This window comes from Lissotriton vulgaris, chromosome 5, assembly GCF_964263255.1.
Source record: "Lissotriton vulgaris chromosome 5, aLisVul1.2, whole genome shotgun sequence".
Classification (NCBI taxonomy): Eukaryota; Metazoa; Chordata; class Amphibia; order Caudata; family Salamandridae; genus Lissotriton; species Lissotriton vulgaris.
Genome location: NC_141693.1, coordinates 1,293,092,465 through 1,293,112,599, shown reverse-complemented (window position 1 = coordinate 1,293,112,599; position 20,135 = coordinate 1,293,092,465). Strand labels below are relative to the sequence as shown.

The following is a 20,135-nucleotide window of genomic DNA, read 5'->3' as shown; positions in this document are numbered from 1 at the left end:
GCAATCTTCCTATGCTGCGAGTGTCTGTTACTGCAGCTGTTATTTTTGGCGTGCATGCTTAAACATGGGTCACTGGGAGCTGAATATGCAACTCCCCCTCCACAATGATCTATCGCATTCAACGTTGTAGATGGTAACACAATTAAAGTAGATCCTGAGCTGCATTACATATGTACTTTTATTCATTTTCCACTGTGCCAAATTAATCCGAGATTACCCAAAACAGAAACTTCTTAATTCATCAGGCTTGTCTTTTTAAAGAAAAAAAAATATGAGCTAACCCAAGAACAAGAAACAAGAAGCATACTGTAATGTTATTGCCTTTGAAAAGAAAGGTAAAGCAGTCATTAAAGAACATTGCCAAAGGGCGGTATTTTGATCTAGGTGACACTGGTATGTTTGTAAGCACAATGTCTTCCCTGCGGTTGGTTTCAAGGCATCACTTAAGGGTCAAAAAAGGGCAGATGGCCCACTAAGGCTGAAGCTTCGAGTACACTTTTATGCTTAACAACATTATCCTTGTGCAAGAGCACGTTGCCTCGGCTGTGGACGAGAAACCTGGCTAACCACTTCGATCCCGTCAGAAAAGCTCATCTAAATGAGGATGGCTGCAAAAGCGTTTTTGAAATATAAAGGGGTCTAGCTTCTGGTTGATCAGCAAGAACATCCGTTATGAACACTCGAGTTTCTGAAAGGTAGGATTCATTTCATATACACCTAATTTCTCTTGACTGGAGGGGCACAGATCTCTCTGATCAGTCAAATGGTCTGCCACGTACGATGCCCATTACAGATATGCAAGAAGATTCATCGTTTTATTCAATACACAGACTGGCAAACTCACCAGCCACTGGGAAAACATATATGTTACACTGAATTCTCAGGGAATAATCAAACTTTACAAGATAAGCATGCTCATGACACTGATGGTTTTGAAGTTTAGAGACAAAGTTTCTACATACCCATTGCTTTGGCGCCTTGGAAGGGCTGGAGGCCATTTCAAAGTCTTTTTTGTATTACAATTCTTTACTCTAAAGTGAAATCAAAAACAGCGCAATGAAAAACGTGGGAAAGATTTTCATTTGGAACATCCATTGTGCTGTAAAGAGAGAGTAACTAAACAAGCTAAAAGAACCAAATGATACGCATGAAAGTGTTATGATGCAGCTTACTTCATCGTTGCCAGTAGAGATGAAGTTTCAAATCCACTTTATCTAGTGATGATCCATGAAAGCACTGTGCCATTTGATCTGCCTATGCACACCAGTCCTAACCCTCTGCAAACGTGCTGGGCCAGAGCCGAGAAACAAGAGCACAACAATCCCAAATAAAAAAAGGACTGCCATTAAATCAAAATTGGGAGCTGCTTGCAACTTTTAATATAAACGCAAATCCCCATATACGTTTCAAAACCCTCAGCAATGTACAACAGCATTGCCTTAGAGCAGTGGTCTTTAACCGCATCGCTGCTGCGGTTATTTTTGCGCTGTGCGGCTGTTTTAAAATAACCGCGTTACATGACGAGCTCTGTTCGTCATCCGCACACGTCACCCGTGGCTGATGACGAGCTGAGCTCGTCATCAGCATCGAAGGGGTTAAACTTTTTGATGACGAGACCCCCCTTCAAAATTCTTTAGGCGTAGGGACCGCTTCCCGAAAACAAATTCTAGAACCTCATAGTCCTCATCATTGACAACCATAAATGTTCTCCAGAGAAACGGTCAATCTGTGGTTGTACCTCATTAATACCAGTTGAGCACCCAAATATAGCAATAAGCAACAAAAAGGTGACAAGAGCAGCTTTACAAAGGGCCTTATAGAGAGCGCCAACACCTGTTGCTGGTTTTTAGTACGTTTTAATCCTTTTGAGTAAATACATTTTTTTGTGTTAAAATCAACAGATTATGCGGCAGATGATGGATTATGTTGCAAATGCGGCAAGCCTATAATTATGCTAAAATTACTGCTGCCGCACAATTGTATAATTCCAGTGGCCCTTGGAACATTAGCTGTAATGCATGGGCTGCAACTTTATTGCACTGCATTAGAGGAAAACCATACTATATTCCATAGGATGCTGACAGTTTGGCATTTACAGCTGCATGTAACTGGAGGTAGCTGAACATCATTCATAATAATTAAAACATACATATGTTTTCTAGGTCTTTCACAATCAGGTAGCTACATAAAAAATAACAGGCAGCTTCAATGAATAATACATACATTTTAAAAAGTTGTTACTCAGTGGGAAATACAACATAATAAATTAGCAAACCTCTATTAGTTAATGCATTGCAAAGGTCTGTGTGAAAGGAGAGCCACAGAAATAAATCGTGATTGGCGCAGTGGAGAATAGTGACTTGTGTATTTTTAGTGCTATGAGGTCACAGCCTGTGACAGAAAGCACTGTGAATATTTAAGTCTTTATTTTATACTTGCATTACACACAGTATAAGATAGCCCACTACAAAATGTGCCAAAAGTTTTACGATAAAATGGTGCTTCCAAAATATACGCAAAAAACACAGTTGATGGACAGAATGCAGAACAATATTTACATTCACCCCAGTACAAAGATCTGGGCCTAAATCCATCGTTGTTTTGCACTCCACACCACCCTAGGTCAGACAATGGCTATATGCAAATCAGCCTTGACCCTGTGCCTCATGGGAACAGTCCAGCTCGAACTACCAAGCCATGTCTTTCCTAGACCGGAATCAAGCATCCAAGGACCGGTTTCTGGCTATCAGCCTTCTTCAGCCTGGATAGCTTGACTCCAGTGATGTGGAGAGCCTGGGACTCACGTCTGAGCATACCCAGCCCACTCGGGGTGAAAATTGCAAAAAACACAGTTGATGGACAGAATGCAGAACAATGTCTTACATTCACCACAGTACAAAGATCTGGGCCTAAATCCATCGAGTGGGCTGGGTATGCTCAGACGTGAGTAGTTCGGGCTGGACTGTTCCCATGAGGCACAGGGTCAAGGCTGATTTGCATATAGCCATTGTCTGACCTAGGGTGGTGTGGAGTGCAAAAAAACGATGGATTTAGGCCCAGATCTTTGTACTGGGGTGAATGTAAGACATTGTTCTACATTCTGTCCATGAACTGTGGTTTTTCCAGAATATACGGGCTGCTTCCAAAATATAAATAAGCCCCTTACACTGCAGGTGCATCATTTTTAGGTCTCGGCGTCAACGCGCGGAAGCGCGTCTCCGCCGGAGATCTTTTGTCAGGGACTATGCTTCCCAAGAGACAGCCTTGGCCACGCGCATTGCCTCTTCAAGGAGGCGATTTCCGCTGGCCACACGCTCGCGAACGCGCTCAGCTGCTGTCTCCTGGGAAGCAGCAACACCACACGCGCATGCGCAGAAACAGCGACAGACACACACACGAGCGCTCATGCACGCACGCACCCACACATACAGCGAACCCACCCCCGGCGTCGCATGCATACACACACACACACGTGCACCGAGCATCCCCCCCACCCCTCCGCCGTCGCATCCCGCCCCCCACCCCTCCCCTCCGCCGTCGCACACACACACGCAGACATACAGGCCTTCTCCCCCCCCCCCGCTCCCCCCTTCCGCTCCGCTCCGCTCACCGGTCAAAGGCCCTCCGGACTTGTGCAGCCTCCGACCGCGGGCCTCTCCCTCGGTGCTCCTCCAGGCACTCCGTGGGCGCGGGCTTCACAAAACGGAAGTCCCGCCCCACGATAGGTTTCGTTTTCTCAGTCCCGCCCCACGATAGGTTTTGCCTGCAGCTCGTCTGTCTGCTGGGCCGGTGTCGGCTCGGTTTGCATTGGCAAAGTCAGTAGGTCGGGTTTAAAGGGTCAATGCATATAAAGGCATTCACAAATGCAGTTTACATGCGCCCCATGTACAAACTCAATTTTACATTAACAAATGCATTGTTAGCTTTGCCAGTGCGGCGGAAAAAGAGCCAAAAAGGACTGCTTTATCTATAGAATACATTTAAGAAATTAAAGAATTGAGTGGGGGAAGCAGCGTGATGATTGAGTTCATTTTTTAGATTGCAAATATCCCATCGTGCATTCTACTGGAATAGTTTAAAAGCTGAGTAACAAACCAAGCCACCAGTGGCATGAGGTGAGCGGGCAGTGCTGCTCTGGGTGGAGAAATTGATACAGTTGGAATATTTGGGATCAATACTTTTAGCAGCCATCTGTCTAGTAAGTAACACCTAAAACGGATATTTTTAATGGATACTTCTAACTGCAGATTTTAAGCAACTAAATAACCACAGGCATATTGGTATCGGAGATTATATTTAGTTACACTAAAGGGACAGGTGTAGTGAGTGCAGAGTAGTGAGTGCTGAGTGCAGAGTGCAGAGTGCTGAGTGCAGAGTGCTGAGTGCAGAGTGCTGAGTGCAGAGTAGTGAGTGCAGAGTAGTGGGTGCAGAGTAGTGAGTGCAGAGTAGTGGGTGCAGAGTAGTGAGTGCAGAGTAGTGAGTGCAGAGTAGTGAGTGCAGAGTAGTGAGTGCAGAGTAGTGAGTGCAGAGTAGTGAGTGCAGAGTAGTGAGTGCAGAGTGAGTGCAGAGTGGTAATGCAGAGTAGTGAGTAGTGAGTGCAGAGTGGTAATGCAGAGTAGTGAGTGCAGAGTAGTGAGTGCAGAGTAGTGAGTGCAGAGTAGTGAGTGCTGAGTAGTGAGTGCAGAGTAGTGAGTAGTGAGTGCAGAGTGCAGAGTAGTGAGTGCAGAGTAGTGAGTGCAGAGTAGTGAGTGCAGAGTAGTGAGTGCAGAGTAGTGAGTGCAGAGTAGTAAGTGCTGAGTGCAGAGTAGTAAGTGCTGAGTGCAGAGTAGTAAGTGCTGAGTGCAGAGTAGTAAGTGCTGAGTGCAGAGTAGTGAGTGCAGAGTAGTGAGTGCAGAGTAGTGAGTGCAGAGTAGTGAGTGCAGAGTAGTGAGTGCTGAGTGCAGAGTAGTAAGTGCTGAGTGCAGAGTAGTAAGTGCTGAGTGCAGAGTAGTAAGTGCGGAGTGCAGAGTAGTGAGTGCAGAGTAGTGAGTGCAGAGTAGTGAGTGCAGAGTAGTGAGTGCAGAGTAGTGAGTGCAGAGTAGTGAGTGCAGAGTAGTGAGTGCAGAGTAGTAAGTGCTGAGTGCAGAGTAGTAAGTGCTGAGTGCAGAGTAGTAAGTGCTGAGTGCAGAGTAGTAAGTGCTGAGTGCAGAGTAGTAAGTAGTGAGTGCAGAGTAGTGAGTGCAGAGTAGTGAGTGCAGAGTAGTGAGTGCAGAGTAGTGAGTGCAGAGTAGTAAGTGCTGAGTGCAGAGTAGTAAGTGCTGAGTGCAGAGTAGTAAGTGCTGAGTGCAGAGTAGTAAGTGCGGAGTGCAGAGTAGTGAGTGCAGAGTAGTGAGTGCAGAGTAGTGAGTGCAGAGTGCTGAGTGCAGAGTGCTGAGTGCAGAGTGCTGAGTGCAGAGTAGTGAGTGCAGAGTAGTGAGTGCAGAGTAGTGAGTGCAGAGTAGTGAGTGCAGAGTGGTAATGCAGAGTAGTGAGTAGTGAGTGCAGAGTGGTAATGCAGAGTAGTGAGTGCAGAGTAGTGAGTGCAGAGTAGTGAGTGCAGAGTAGTGAGTGCAGAGTAGTGAGTAGTGAGTGCAGAGTAGTGAGTAGTGAGTGCAGAGTAGTGAGTGCAGAGTAGTGAGTGCAGAGTAGTGAGTGCAGAGTAGTGAGTGCAGAGTAGTGAGTGCAGAGTAGTAAGTGCTGAGTGCAGAGTAGTAAGTGCAGAGTAGTGAGTGCAGAGTAGTGAGTAGTGAGTGCAGAGTAGTAAGTGCTGAGTGCAGAGTAGTAAGTGCTGAGTGCAGAGTAGTGAGTGCAGAGTAGTGAGTGCAGAGTAGTGAGTGCAGAGTAGTGAGTGCAGAGTAGTGAGTGCAGAGTAGTGAGTGCAGAGTAGTGAGTGCAGAGTGGTGAGTGCAGTGAGTGCAGAGTAGTGAGTGCAGAGTGCTGAGTGCAGAGTAGTGAGTGCAGAGTGGTGAGTGCAGAGTGGTGAGTGCAGAGTAGTGAGTGCAGAGTAGTGAGTGCAGAGTGGTAATGCAGAGTAGTGAGTAGTGAGTGCAGAGTGGTAATGCAGAGTAGTGAGTGCAGAGTAGTGAGTGCAGAGTAGTGAGTGCAGAGTAGTGAGTGCAGAGTAGTGAGTGCAGAGTAGTGAGTAGTGAGTGCAAGGTAGTGAGTGCAGAGTAGTGAGTGCGGAGTAGTGAGTGCAGAGTAGTGAGTGCAGAGTAGTGAGTGCAGAGTGCAGAGTGCTGAGTGCAGAGTAGTGAGTGCAGAGTAGTGAGTGCAGAGTAGTGAGTGCAGAGTAGTGAGTGCAGAGTAGTGAGTGCAGAGTAGTGAGTGCAGAGTAGTGAGTGCAGAGTAGTGAGTAGTGAGTGCAAGGTAGTGAGTGCAAGGTAGTGAGTGCAGAGTAGTGAGTGCAGAGTAGTGAGTGCAGAGTAGTGAGTGCAGAGTAGTGAGTGCAGAGTGCAGAGTGCAGAGTGCAGAGTGCTGAGTGCAGAGTGCTGAGTGCAGAGTAGTGAGTGCAGAGTAGTGAGTGCAGAGTAGTGAGTGCAGAGTAGTGAGTGCAGAGTAGTGAGTGCAGAGTAGTGAGTGCAGAGTGCTGACTGCAGAGTAGTGAGTGCAGAGTGCTGAGTGCAGAGTAGTGAGTGCAGAGTAGTGAGTGCAGAGTAGTGAGTGCAGAGTGGTAATGCAGAGTAGTGAGTGCAGAGTGGTAATGCAGAGTAGTGAGTGCAGAGTAGTGAGTGCAGAGTAGTGAGTGCAGAGTAGTGAGTGCAGTGAGTGCAGAGTAGTGAGTGCTGAGTAGTGAGTGCAGAGTAGTGAGTGCAGAGTAGTGAGTGCAGAGTAGTGAGTGCAGAGTAGTGAGTGCAGAGTAGTGAGTGCAGAGTAGTAAGTGCTGAGTGCAGAGTAGTAAGTGCTGAGTAGTAAGTGCTGAGTGCAGAGTAGTAAGTGCGGAGTGCAGAGTAGTGAGTGCAGAGTAGTGAGTGCAGAGTAGTGAGTGCAGAGTAGTGAGTGCAGAGTAGTGAGTGCAGAGTAGTGAGTGCAGAGTAGTAAGTGCTGAGTGCAGAGTAGTAAGTGCTGAGTAGTAAGTGCTGAGTGCAGAGTAGTAAGTGCGGAGTGCAGAGTAGTAAGTGCGGAGTGCAGAGTAGTGAGTGCAGAGTAGTGAGTGCAGAGTAGTGAGTGCAGAGTAGTGAGTGCAGAGTAGTGAGTGCAGAGTAGTGAGTGCAGAGTAGTAAGTGCTGAGTGCAGAGTAGTAAGTGCTGAGTGCAGAGTAGTAAGTGCTGAGTGCAGAGTAGTAAGTGCGGAGTGCAGAGTAGTGAGTGCAGAGTAGTGAGTGCAGAGTAGTGAGTGCAGAGTAGTGAGTGCAGAGTAGTGAGTGCAGAGTAGTGAGTGCAGAGTGAGTGCAGAGTGGTAATGCAGAGTAGTGAGTAGTGAGTGCAGAGTGGTAATGCAGAGTAGTGAGTGCAGAGTAGTGAGTGCAGAGTAGTGAGTGCAGAGTAGTGAGTGCAGAGTAGTGAGTAGTGAGTGCAGAGTAGTGAGTGCAGAGTAGTGAGTGCAGAGTAGTGAGTGCAGAGTAGTGAGTGCAGAGTAGTGAGTGCAGAGTAGTAAGTGCTGAGTGCAGAGTAGTAAGTGCAGAGTAGTGAGTGCAGAGTAGTGAGTGCAGAGTAGTGAGTAGTGAGTGCAGAGTAGTAAGTGCTGAGTGCAGAGTAGTAAGTGCTGAGTGCAGAGTAGTGAGTGCAGAGTAGTGAGTGCAGAGTAGTGAGTGCAGAGTAGTGAGTGCAGAGTAGTGAGTGCAGAGTGCTGAGTGCAGAGTAGTGAGTGCAGAGTGGTGAGTGCAGAGTGGTGAGTGCAGAGTAGTGAGTGCAGAGTAGTGAGTGCAGAGTGGTAATGCAGAGTAGTGAGTAGTGAGTGCAGAGTGGTAATGCAGAGTAGTGAGTGCAGAGTAGTGAGTGCAGAGTAGTGAGTGCAGAGTAGTGAGTGCAGAGTAGTGAGTAGTGAGTGCAAGGTAGTGAGTGCAGAGTAGTGAGTGCAGAGTAGTGAGTGCAGAGTAATGAGTGCAGAGTAGTGAGTGCAGAGTAGTGAGTGCAGAGTAGTGAGTGCAGAGTAGTGAGTAGTGAGTGCAAGGTAGTGAGTGCAGAGTAGTGAGTGCAGAGTAGTGAGTGCTGAGTGCAGAGTGCTGAGTGCAGAGTGCAGAGTGCTGAGTGCAGAGTGCTGAGTGCAGAGTGCTGAGTGCAGAGTGCTGAGTGCAGAGTGCTGAGTGCAGAGTAGTGAGTGCAGAGTAGTGAGTGCAGAGTAGTGAGTGCAGAGTAGTGAGTGCAGAGTAGTGAGTGCAGAGTGCTGACTGCAGAGTAGTGAGTGCAGAGTGCTGAGTGCAGAGTAGTGAGTGCAGAGTAGTGAGTGCAGAGTAGTGAGTGCAGAGTAGTGAGTGCAGAGTGGTAATGCAGAGTAGTGAGTGCAGAGTGGTAATGCAGAGTAGTGAGTGCAGAGTAGTGAGTGCAGAGTAGTGAGTGCAGAGTAGTGAGTGCAGTGAGTGCAGAGTAGTGAGTGCAGAGTAGTGAGTGCAGAGTAGTGAGTGCAGAGTAGTGAGTGCAGAGTAGTGAGTGCAGAGTAGTGAGTGCAGAGTAGTGAGTGCAGAGTAGTGAGTGCAGAGTAGTGAGTGCAGAATCTTTTGATTTAAAGAAAAAAAATGTCATGAGCAATGCCAATAGCTCTACCTTTAATGATGCCGAGACCATTGCATTGCAAATGCTTGTTTATGATGCTCTGGTTGCACAGAGAGCAGACCCATTATGTACAGGGTCATGCAAAGTACCTTTGTGTGGCTTTTCAAGGCCACCTAGATATGGTGTACGGTAAAGCAGTGCAAGTCAGCACGTTGCCTTACATTGCGCAGGGGCGTTCTGTGGGTGTTGCAGTGGGTTTTCCTATGGGTTTTGACATATTCTCAGAGTTACAAGGATCTGTAAACCTGAGGATGGGTCAAAACTGTACGCTGTCCCAGGGAATGAGCAACAAGGAGAAATATCTTTATTTCTCTTCAATTGTTTCCTCTTTCTATGTGTGACACACATAGAAAGAGGAAAAGGCCTCCATGGGTTGTTTTTGCGCAGAAAGGCGTGCCTTCTTGCACAGAAACAATCCTGCCAACAATGCGGAAACCCTGCGTTGGGGCTAGGCACCTAATTGTGCGCCGGCAGAAAGGACAAGAGTGCACCGTATCTTATAAATACAGTCGATTCCTATACTATTGAATTGGCATAGGGCAGCACAGCAAAAATACTTGCGGAGCTGCCCTACACCATTTCATTGGAAATGAGACCCATAGATTTTAGTAATAACCAGACCCTAGGTCATGTAATTTTTTTTACATAACTGTTCCTTCAACACATTCTCAGGGATAGTAAGCACTATGTAAATACAACGACAATTAAAAGCAAGCACTTCACAGCTCGGTAAACTCTGTGCACTACTACTCAAAAAGTGATTTGATCAATTAACTGTAGCGGAACTCTCCCATCCAGAGAAATAAAAGCCAGGCAGACAGCTAAACACACATTTCTGCCAGCGTACTGCTGGCCTGAAAGTAATGCAAATGTGCACGAGTTAATCAGCAAATCCTTTACATTTGCAGATTAACTGGTTGTCCAAATTGCATTTCTTTCAGGCCAGCAACACACTGGTAGAAAGGCGTATTATTTAGCTGTACCGGAATCAACCATCTGGGCCGTTTTCTTTAGCAAATGAAGAGCGCGACTCCCTTCTCATGCCTCCAGGGCCCCCCTGGGGGTCGAGCCCCACAGATTGAATACCTCTGACTTAGACACATAGCAATAATTAGATCATAATTACAATAGTACTTAGATGTAAATACTACAAAACGTATAAGTAACTGTTCGTGCCATTGCTCTGTCCATCTCTACATCACCCTTCCTACAACCTGATTCAGGTCACCAACTCATTGCAACGTCACATGTATGGGTCATTTGAAATGTACTTCTCTGTTTGATATAGTGCTTTATCGCTGTGATGCACCAGGGGGGCTTTATATAGTAATCGAGAAATACAACATAGACCGCAGAGGAGAAAACAGCAGGTTAGAAACGCTAATAGACTTTGGTATATATTGTTCTCAAAGACTAGGTGAGGGCCAGATCAGATACGTATAGATGGATGTGACAAGATAAGCTCTTAATTGGGTCTTGAAAGTAAAGTTCAGATCTCGCCTCGTGGTGAGTTTCAAACAGATGAGACGGACCAATCTTTGGAGGTTTTAAATTTTAGTGTTTCTGGGTGCAGCGTGATTCTATTTAAGCCACGTTAGCCTCCAGAGATTGTGAAAAGGCAGAAAGAGGAAGTGGATATTTTGCGGGGACCTATGGACAGCAGATCCAGTTGAGAAGCAAAACTTCGAAAGAACTCCAAATACCAACAGAACTTTGGAATCCATTTGCTGACACTTCACATTTCAGCAAACAGCACCATCGTTTCTAGAAATACCAAACTCCAATCATCTAAAACTGGCATCTGTATATCTCTGTTGGCACAAATCCAAATCTTTAGAACCTGTTATAAAGAAGGGTAAACACATAGCTTTGCTAATGCAAATACAAGCACCCGTAACCCGTTAACCGCGGCGGTAATTCCGCCGCGGTGTGGGCGTTTCCGTGCGCAGGCGGGGCCGCGTCGGCCATTGGTCGACGGCAGCACTGGGAAGGTAGTGCTGCCGTCGGCCAATGGCCGACGGCAGCAAGGAAAGGGTTAATAACACATTACATGCCCCTAAATAATCCAATATGATGTAGAATACAAGATTAATAATATTGTTCACAATAATACCAGTAATGGGATAACCGCACATTCTTGACACAGCTCCTGAATTCTTTAACGGCTAGTGTGGTTCCTTCACACGTGCTATCTACAGCAGAAGTGATAATCTGAGGATAACAAACATGGAGCCACAATACTATCAAACAATTAATGTGTGTCAATCACTCCTTCTGTTTCCACTGTAATTGAAGGGATCATGTGACCATGTCGCAAAACACCCAAAATAACAACCATTGGCAATACCAATAGGTAGGCTTAAAAAGAATTATACATTGTAATGTGAAGCATAGCAAATGGGTAGCATAGAGATAGATTTGTATGTGCGTGGAAGCAAACTGTAGAACAATATTGGTATAGGTTAAAAGGGCAGGTGACTGTTGCACTGTCAACAGTGGAGGTCTGTGCAGGTAAGCCTGGTGGGGCGGGGGTGAAAGTGAAAAACAACGGGAGAGGGAATGCAAAATTAATGAATAAATAAAACCACTAACCTTACGCTCGCAAGGTAAGTGTTTTTTTATTTATTTAACTTTTTCTATCCCGTTGTTTGTCACTTTCACCACCCCACCCCACCGTGACCCCGCCATGCCCCACCGTGCTTACCTGCACAGACTGCCACGGACTGTCAAGCTAGACCTAAAAATCAATGCAGGTCAATGACTGCCATTCTCCCATCTGTGCTGCAGCCAGTGAAAAATGCAATAAATTATCTAGTTATCCATAGCTTCCGGAAATATGTAAAAACCTGGCTTTTCCAGAAACAACTGAGCTAAAATCTAACTCTGCTTATACCTTAGTCCAACCTAATGTCATAGGCGCCGGGAAACCCTTGTTGGGTAGCTGAGCACCATACAAATGTAAAAAAAAAAATAAAAAAAAAAAAATAAGGCACTTTATTAGGTTTACAATGTCATGCATGCCCCTGAAGGTTAAAACAATGGAAGGTGTATAAATGAACAAAATGATCAAAGCTGTGTGGAGGAAAAGCACTTATGTGGAAGCACAAAACGTATGCCCAATTTAAACATGTATTTCTAGCTCCCAAAATGTGCCCAAAGCCCCTCAGCTGGTGATTCTCACATAATAGTTTTGAGCCAGCTTCGCTGTCAAGCCAGAGCACAAAAACTAAGCACAGGCGCCGACACACTGAACTCAATCCCTCTTGACTAGACTACAAGCCTATAATGCAGGGGTACTCATAGTACGGCCCGCGGGCCGGGGGCGGCCCGGCAAGCCTGCCCTGGCGGCCAGCGGACCTCGCAGATATCGTACCCGTATTTTAAGAACACATTTTTAAAGAATGTCTGCAAACACTGACGGGTGCAGCAGCGACACTTTGAGAGACTCTGCTGCTCTGTGGGGGCCGGGTGATTCATTCCAGTGACAGGCAGAGCAGCAGAGTCTCTCGCACACACAGCCGCACCCGAGTACTTCACAGGTTTTTAGAAAGACAATTTGCATGTTAGTGGAGCTTTGTTGATTTCACCTCTTCTTAGGCCCCTGCAGCTCCGCTCTGTGGGGGCCGGGTGATTAATTCCAGTGATAGGCAGAGCGGAGCTGCAGGGGCCCAAGAAGAGGTGAAATCAACAAAGCTCCACTAACATGCAAATGGTCTTTCTAAAGACCTGTGAAGGAGCACTTCGGGTGCGGCTGGAAGCGGGAAGCTGTCTCAGCACTGGCAGACACACAGTCATGTTAGAAGTCTACTCAAGGTGACATTTTACCACAGAGATGCACTGCTCTAAATTTAATGCAGCTAGTTCCTCCAGTATTGAGTCAAGGGCAGTTTCCGATATGGTGGTGGGGGTCATACTCTTCTTCATCCTGCTTGGGAGTGCCCAAGAAGAGCATTTGTCTATGCTGCTTTTGGAGAGGCATGCAATGATTTTAGCAGTAGAATATAATGCATCATAGTGTGGCAAGGGTCTCGGAACACCTCAGGGTTCACAAGGTTGGTGGCACTCTGTCTGGAGTGAGGGCACGTAAGAGAGGCTACTTCCAGAAAGTGAAGTGAATCAAGATTAGCCACTGCTTAGAATTAGTCCTATAGAACATTCTGAAGGAAGTGAAACTCTTTACGTCGAGGGAGGGAGGGAGACAGAGGGAGAGGGAGGGAGGAGGGCGGAAGTGAGGCAGTGAGGGAAGGGAGAGGAGGAAGGGGAGGGAGAGGAGGAAGGGGAGGGGAGGGAGAGGAGGAAGGGGAGTGAGGGGAGGGAGAGGAGGAAGGGGAGTGAGGGAGGGAGAGGAGGGAGTGGGAGAGAGAGAGAGATGTGTGTATGCCGGGTCTGTTGGCTCAGTGGACGAAGGCGTCCGCTGCAGGGACCTGTGTTCAACCTCATGGCACAGTTTTTTGTTGTTGCTCTAGCCCCGCCCCCTCCCCACTGACCCCGCCGCCACCGGTGCGGCCCTCGGACCCAAACCACAATGTAAATTTGGCCCCCGAGAGAAAGTTTGTGAGTACCCATGCTATAATGGAAGGAAATAGAGGGGTGTCTTTACACAACATGGGAAGGTTACTGTCAAAGTGAGCATTAGTAGAAGTGTGGGAGGGTCTGAAAGGCACAACGTGCCCATACTTTTTTTTAATTCAGGAAAATAGTTCCCGGGATGGCTCTCTTTTTTTTTTTAAAAAGGGACGTTAATTTTGACAGTTAATTCCAACAGTTGAAAGGCTTCTGCTTAATTAAAGGTACGGAGTTTCCTGTGCTGTGAAACCGAAGGAGGTGCGGACAGCTATGCAAGCCTTTCTACCAGGGTGCCTGCTTTCCTGAAAGAAATGTAAATGTGCGTTAACAGGTCAATCTACAAATGTAAAGGGTGCTTGGGTACCGGTTTTGGCTTTAATTGATGGAATCACTTGAAGCTCCCTGATGACACACACTTATTAATGTTGAGAGGTACTGTAAGCGAGTTACCAGTGAAGCTGTGTAGTGTATGCTTTAAAATGACAGTTATAAAAAAAAAAAAAAAAAAGAAAGTCAACCACGTACAGTGTGGGTGTTACTGCGATCTACATTTTGGAAGCACTTTTTTATCCCAAATCTTTCTGTACCTTTTGTAGCGGCCTGACTTATACTGTGTGTAATGTAAATTTTAAAACTACTTACATGTTCATATTGCTGGCTATCTCATACTGGGACCTTGTAGTAAGTACTATACATTCACGATCCACTATTATCCACTGCAGCAAGCAAGATTCAATGATGTGGATGAATTAATCGAGCTTTCGTGATGTACAATAGTGCATGTCCTACTGATTAACATAACTTGCATTTAATTTTCATGTATGCTATGCGTTGTTTTATATGCGGTTACCTGAAGATGAAAGACAAAAAAAATAGCTACAGATTTTTTTTACACCACACCCCCATTGCGCACATTACATTACCGTTCCTGTTTAATGCACTTCGACCACTGCATACGAGATGTAGTTGGATCATTCGCTGTGCATTTTCGCTCAAGTTGAGGGCACGGGGAACTGGAACGTTTGCCCAATTACTGTCACCGTTCGTGGACATGCGCCTCTTAATTCCCACAAGTGAGCAAGTTCTTTCACCACAAACAGGTGCACATGGTAACAGCTCCTTCACCCCACACAACTCCCCTCGACATAACGAGTTTCCTACAAAACAGATTCTTTTGAAAGCAGGACAAACTGTTTACCTGGACAATTCTGCTGAAAACTAAGAATCTTTAGTGTGGGCAGTCTGGTCCTAGCAAGCAACGGTTCCAGTTAGCAAGCAGCACTGTACAGGCCGCATATGTGCAAAGCACTGAAGAAAACTTATACAAATCGAGTGAAGCGGGTAAATGACAGTTCGTCACAAAATGACAGCGGACTCGAGGAAGCTCTGCCCTAAGCCCCTCCCCGAACTGAGAAAGAGGGCAATGGGCTGCGTAACCCTAAGGATGAGGTTTTTTCTTTTTCTTTTTTCATTTAATGCGATTTTACTAGCCTACACCACAGCTCCTTACTACAAAGGGTGTCGCACTCACCGCAAACGGTAGGCCCAGGGCCACACGCTGGCTTCGGAGACAAGGAGACGGGCCGTCCTGACTGAAGCCGCAGCTTTCGCCCAGAGCTACGCACACAACTTGATGCGGCCTAGGACCCTGAGGGATGCAGAGGAAGCCGCAAGGGTCTGATGACGCGCTTGACACGCGGTAAAGCCCGGGTGGCTCTCGGCATCAGAGCGCGCTAGTGAAACTGCTGGGACTGTAGTAGAGTTTGACCGTGCAGCTCCGCTTTGGTCCTTGACAGAAGTCACGAACCAGTAGGTTATCAAAAAGATGTATTAACAACAAAGGCCTGAATGCAGGCAACAAACGAGCGCGGCTCAACAGCCAAAATGAGTGGCTTAAAATGAGCCCACGATTCTATGACATCATGTATATACAAGCTGAGTGTTCTGATGACATAACAATAAAAGCATCAAGTTAGTAAGAGTAGTTTAGAGCAAACAAACTATGAATACATTAAATACATATCTAATATGTGATGAATGTAATATACAACACCCCACAAGCATGGAGCCACATCAGATCTGCATCGCTCAAAGGACTCTCTCTGCGCAAATTGCTGGAGCATGCTCGCTGCTATTCTGTAACATACATTAACAAGCATTTGCAATGCAATAGGTCTCGCATTAGGAAAGTTTGAGCTATTGGTCTTGTAAATGACACATTTTTATTTATGTGTTGGTTTTGAAAATAGCGAAATTAATAGCTTTGTCATTTACAATGCCAAAACTTTTAACATTTGCAAATGTGACACCTATACCATTTGTAATGCAACGTGTTTTGTATTTACGTGACTTAGATGTATTGATATTACGAATAACTATGGATTTTAATTTCTTTCAATAATACATTTTTAAATAAAAGTTATTGTAATTTATAATGGCAATAGCTTAAACTTTTGTAAATAACTTTTGTGAAGATTATGTTCAGTGTATTTTATTGTGACGAAAATCAAAGAACAGAAGTGAAATATTAAATTTTTTTGTGACATTTGTAATAAATCTTGAAACATTGAGAGAACATATTTGAACCAGTTGGTTGCACAGATTGATACTGTGGTGGCGCTGAGTGATGTTGTGGTGGCGACGAGTGATGATGTGGTGGTGTGATAGATAGATAGAGTGAGGGCGATAGATAGCTAGAGAGAGGACGAAAGATGGATAGAGTGAGGGCGAAAGATGGATAGAGGGTGATAGATAGATGTGTGTGGTTGTCTATGTGGTTGTGTGTGTGTGTGGTTGTGTGTGGTTGGGTGTGTGGTTGTGTGTGGTTGGGTGTGTGGTTGTGTGTGTGGTTGTGTGTGTGGTTGGGTGTGTGGTTGTGTGTGTGGTTGTGTGTGTGGTTGGGTGTGTGGTTGGGTGTGTGGTTGGGTGTGGTTGTGTGTGTGGTGTTGTATGTGTGGCTGCGTGTGTGGTTGTTGTTCTCTGTGTAGTTCTGTGTGTAGTTGTGTGTGTGGGTGTGTGTGTGGTTGGGTGTGTGGTTGGGTGTGTGTGGTTGGGTGTGTGTGGTTGGGTGTGTGTGGTTGGGTGTGTGTGGTTGGGTGTGTGGTTGGGTGTGGTGATGTGTGTGGTTGGGTGTGGTGATGTGTTTGGTTGGGTGTGGTGATGTGTGTGGTTGGGTGAGGTGATGTGTGTGGTTGGGTGTGTGGATGTGTGTGGTTGGGTGTGTGGATGTGTGTGGTTGGGTGTGTGGTGGTTGGATGTGATTGTGTGTGTGTGGTTGTGTGTGAGATTGTATGTGGTGTGTGTGTGTGGTTGTATGTGTGCACGGTTATATGTATGTGTGTGTGCAGCTAGAGAAGGATGTATGTGGAAGAGAGCAGCAGATCAGCACAGCAGAAGAGAACAGGGAGTTAAAGAAGGAGGCGGGTGGAAGAGGGCAGCAGATCAGCACAGGAGAAGAGAAGAGAACAGGGAGTTAAAGAAGGAGGTGGGGTGGAAGAGAGCAGCAGATCAGCACAGGAGAAGAGAACAGGGAGTTAAAGAAGGAAGCGGGTGGAAGAGAACAGCAGATCAGCACGGGAGAAAAGAACAGGGAGTTAAAGAAGGAGGCGGGGTGCAAGAGAGCAGCAGATCAGCACCGGAGAAGAGAACAGGGAGTTAATGGAGGAGGCGGGTGGAAGAGAACAGCAGATTGGCACAGGAGAAGAGAACAGGGAGTTAGAGAAAGAGGCTGGTAGAAGAGAACAGCAGATTAGCACAGGAGAAGAGAAAAGGGAGTTCGAGAAGGATGCGGGGTGAAAGAGAACAGCAGATCAGCATGGGAGAAGAGAACATGGAGTTAAAAAAAGGAGGCGGGGTGGAAGAGAGCAGCAGAACAGCACGGGAGAAGAGAACAGGGAGGCAGAGAAGGAGGCGGGCTGAAGAGAGCAGCAGATCAGCTCTGGAGAAGAGAAGTGAACAGGGAGTTTGAGAAGGAGGTGGGTGGAAGAGAGCAGCATAACAGCACAACAGAAGAGAACATGGAGTTAAAGAAGGAGGCGGGTGGAAGAGAGCAGCAGATCAGCACAGGCGGAGAGAAGAGAACAGGGAGTTAGAGAAGGAGGCAGGGTGGAAGAGAGCAGCAGAGCGCATGAGAGTGGTAGAGTGAGTGCGGTATAGTGAGGGTGGTAGAGTGAGGGCGGTAGAGTGGTAGAGTGAGGGCGGTAGAGTGTGGGCGGTAGAGTGGTAAAGTGAGGGCGGTAGAGTGGTAGAGAGGGCGTGAGGGCAGTAGAGTGGTAGAGAGAGGGCGGTATAGTGAGGGCAGAATGAGGGCGGTAGAGTGGTAGTGAGGGCGGTAGAGGAGTAGAGTGAGGGCGGTAGAGTGAGGGTGGTAGAGTGAGGTCAGTAGAGTGGTAGAGTGAGGGCAGTACAGTGAGGGCGGTAGAGTGAGGGCGGTAGAGTGGTAGAGGGAGGGCGGTAGTGTGAGGGCGGTAGTGTGAGGGCGGTAGAGTGAGGGCGGTAGAGTGGTAGAGTGAGGGCGGTAGAGTGAAGGCGCTAGAGTGAGGGCAGTAGAGTGGTAGAGTGAGGGCGGTAGAGTGGTAGAGTGAGGGCGGTAGAGTGGTAGAGTGAGGGCGGTAGAGTGAAGGCGGTAGAGTGAGGGCAGTATAGTGGTAGAGTGAAGGCAGTAGAGTGGTAGAGTGAGGGCGGTAGAGTGGTAGAGTGAGGGCGGTTGAGTGAGGGCGGTAGAGTGGTAGAGTGAGGGCGGTTGAGTGAGGGCGGTAGAGTGGTAGAGTGAGGGCGGTAGAGTGGTAGAGTGGGGGCAGTAGAGTGGGAGCTCTATCAAAATGGAGTCTCTCTAGTTCTGGGCCTTGTAGGCCTGAGAAGGATGAAATAACCCTTAGCTCTATCAGAGTACCTACACAAACAATACTAATGTGTAATATAAAGTCAGGACCACAGGATCCAACCTCTACTATAGGCAAAATAATGAAAGACAAAGCCAATAGGCAATAGATGGATTAGAGTAAGGGATCTATCATCATATAAAGCAGCTATCCTCTTCTAGGTCTGGAAGAAAGGGCTTAAAAGGGAAGAATACAGCCTATAGATGTGAGCAAGCTTAAAGTCTTTATCACTCCGAAATAGAGCCAAAAAGCCTGTCAAGACAGCAGCCTACCGTGCTTGCTGAACCTTCGACTGGTCACAGATGCCCAGACCCTGCCATCCGCTTGTGACCCTTGATACTTACACCAGTAATGGTGTCGAACTACAAGATTGTGTGTCACAAGTTTCCCCTATTTGGTCTTTATGGTGGATCCGCTGGTACCCTTCTGAGATATTGTAAATTCTGTGACACGCACTTCAGTCCTATAATGCCCTTACCCGTCCCTCAAAGACACCTACAGCCCGCTGCCCCCTGCCGCTCAGACAAGGGTTCTTTGGCCCAGTACACCCCAGACTGTGTTTCTAACATTATCACCTCTACAGGCTCCAGCTATTGTGATTGGCTACCCCTGTCCTGGCAAGGCCTGTCAGAGGCCAATTCCCCCCCCCTTAGGAGACTATCTTACCATGGGGTATGCGCCCTAAGCATGGGTGTCCTCGCATACTTGCCGTGAAACAAGTGGGGAAACCCATGAACGAATACTTGCCCGTTTTTGATCAGTGGGAACGTCCAACAATCCTTCTTCAATCATTTTGCCAAATTAAGCTCTGCCCTCATGCTCCCCTCAGCATCTTGCACCCCAACCCACGAAATAGCTGGCCTCTTCTGCCAAAGCCTGGCTATAGGACGGGACTTATTGTCTGTCTTGGATGATCTCGAGGATCCATCTCTTGGTGCATGCTTGCAACCCTTAACATATTATATTAGTTGGACCGCCCACTGTCTGGCCGCTAACTTACCTGTCAACAGTATAAGGCCAGTTTGAGTTTTGCTTAGGCAACGTCCCTTCTAACACTGTACAGTATCTCCTCGTGTTTATCACTTGTACTATTCGTCCCCCTTTGCCTGGCACTCGTTGGACCCTATGACGCTTTTAACAAGCACTATATACAACTGCATATACAAGTTGTGCAACTAGGGGAGCTGTTACTTCATCACTCGTACTTCCTGGCGTGTGAAAACTGCAAAATGAAACCTTACTTTAGTACCTGAATAACCATCAAATAAAATACTGTCTAGGTGAAAGCTTACCAGTGAACTTAGCCAAGGGCCCTCCACTGCGTGTTAACCCAAGTTGTTGAATTTTTGACTGTTAGAATTTGCCTGCCCACCCGGAACCTTCAAGTAAAAATTAAAACAATTGCCTACATGGCCAAAACGCACCAACCTGTGTCCAGAGAAATAGACAAGTTAGTGTCTTTATTGTATCATCCAGACCCGGAGAGGAGCCAGACTAGAAGGCCCTAGTGGGGTCAGACTGGAGGATGTTTGTGTGGCTAAATCAGGCACAAAATTCTGTGCAAATTGATCCCGCATCACAATAATGCCAATGGGCCTGAGTATAAGAAACTGGTGATGCTGTGATGCAACTTATGTGAATGTCTCAACGTGGGCCAAAAATGTTGCACTTACGGAAGTCCAGACTTGACAATACCGTTGCCCCAGACCACCTGGACAGGCCCTCTCCCCTGCTGTGTGCAAACCCTATAGTGTGTCACAAGTACTGACCTTCAGATAACTTCTGGAAAAGACCCCTGGGCACCCCCCTAATGATTACCATACCAGTCTTCTGCCAATCTACCCGTGTGGTTATCCCTCCTGTCATCTATGAGTTGACGCCAGTAGTTGAATAAGGAAATGAGCACAACTGGGCTGAAGTGTAATGATGTCATGGTACTAGCACAACCGCTACACTTAACACT

General features: G+C 46.8%; 1 protein-coding gene across 2 annotated transcripts in view; it reads right to left on the bottom strand.

Moving 5' to 3' along the window:
• The window catches only part of OARD1 (O-acyl-ADP-ribose deacylase 1), a 45,088-nt gene extending 30,006 nt beyond the window's left edge, over positions 1 to 15,082 (bottom strand). The window contains exons 1-2 of one of the 2 annotated variants that reach the window (XM_086923184.1): positions 14,824 to 15,082; positions 963 to 1,031 (exon numbers count right to left, since the gene is read on the bottom strand). In XM_086923184.1, coding sequence (XP_086779310.1) covers positions 963 to 998 — 36 coding nt within the window. In that variant the 5' untranslated portion in view covers positions 999 to 1,031; positions 14,824 to 15,082. Of the gene's footprint in view, positions 1 to 962; positions 1,032 to 14,490; positions 14,673 to 14,823 lie in introns of those variants that run through there. The other variant, XM_086923185.1, reaches the window with a different exon arrangement.
• Between the last annotated feature and the right edge of the window lie 5,053 nt (positions 15,083 to 20,135).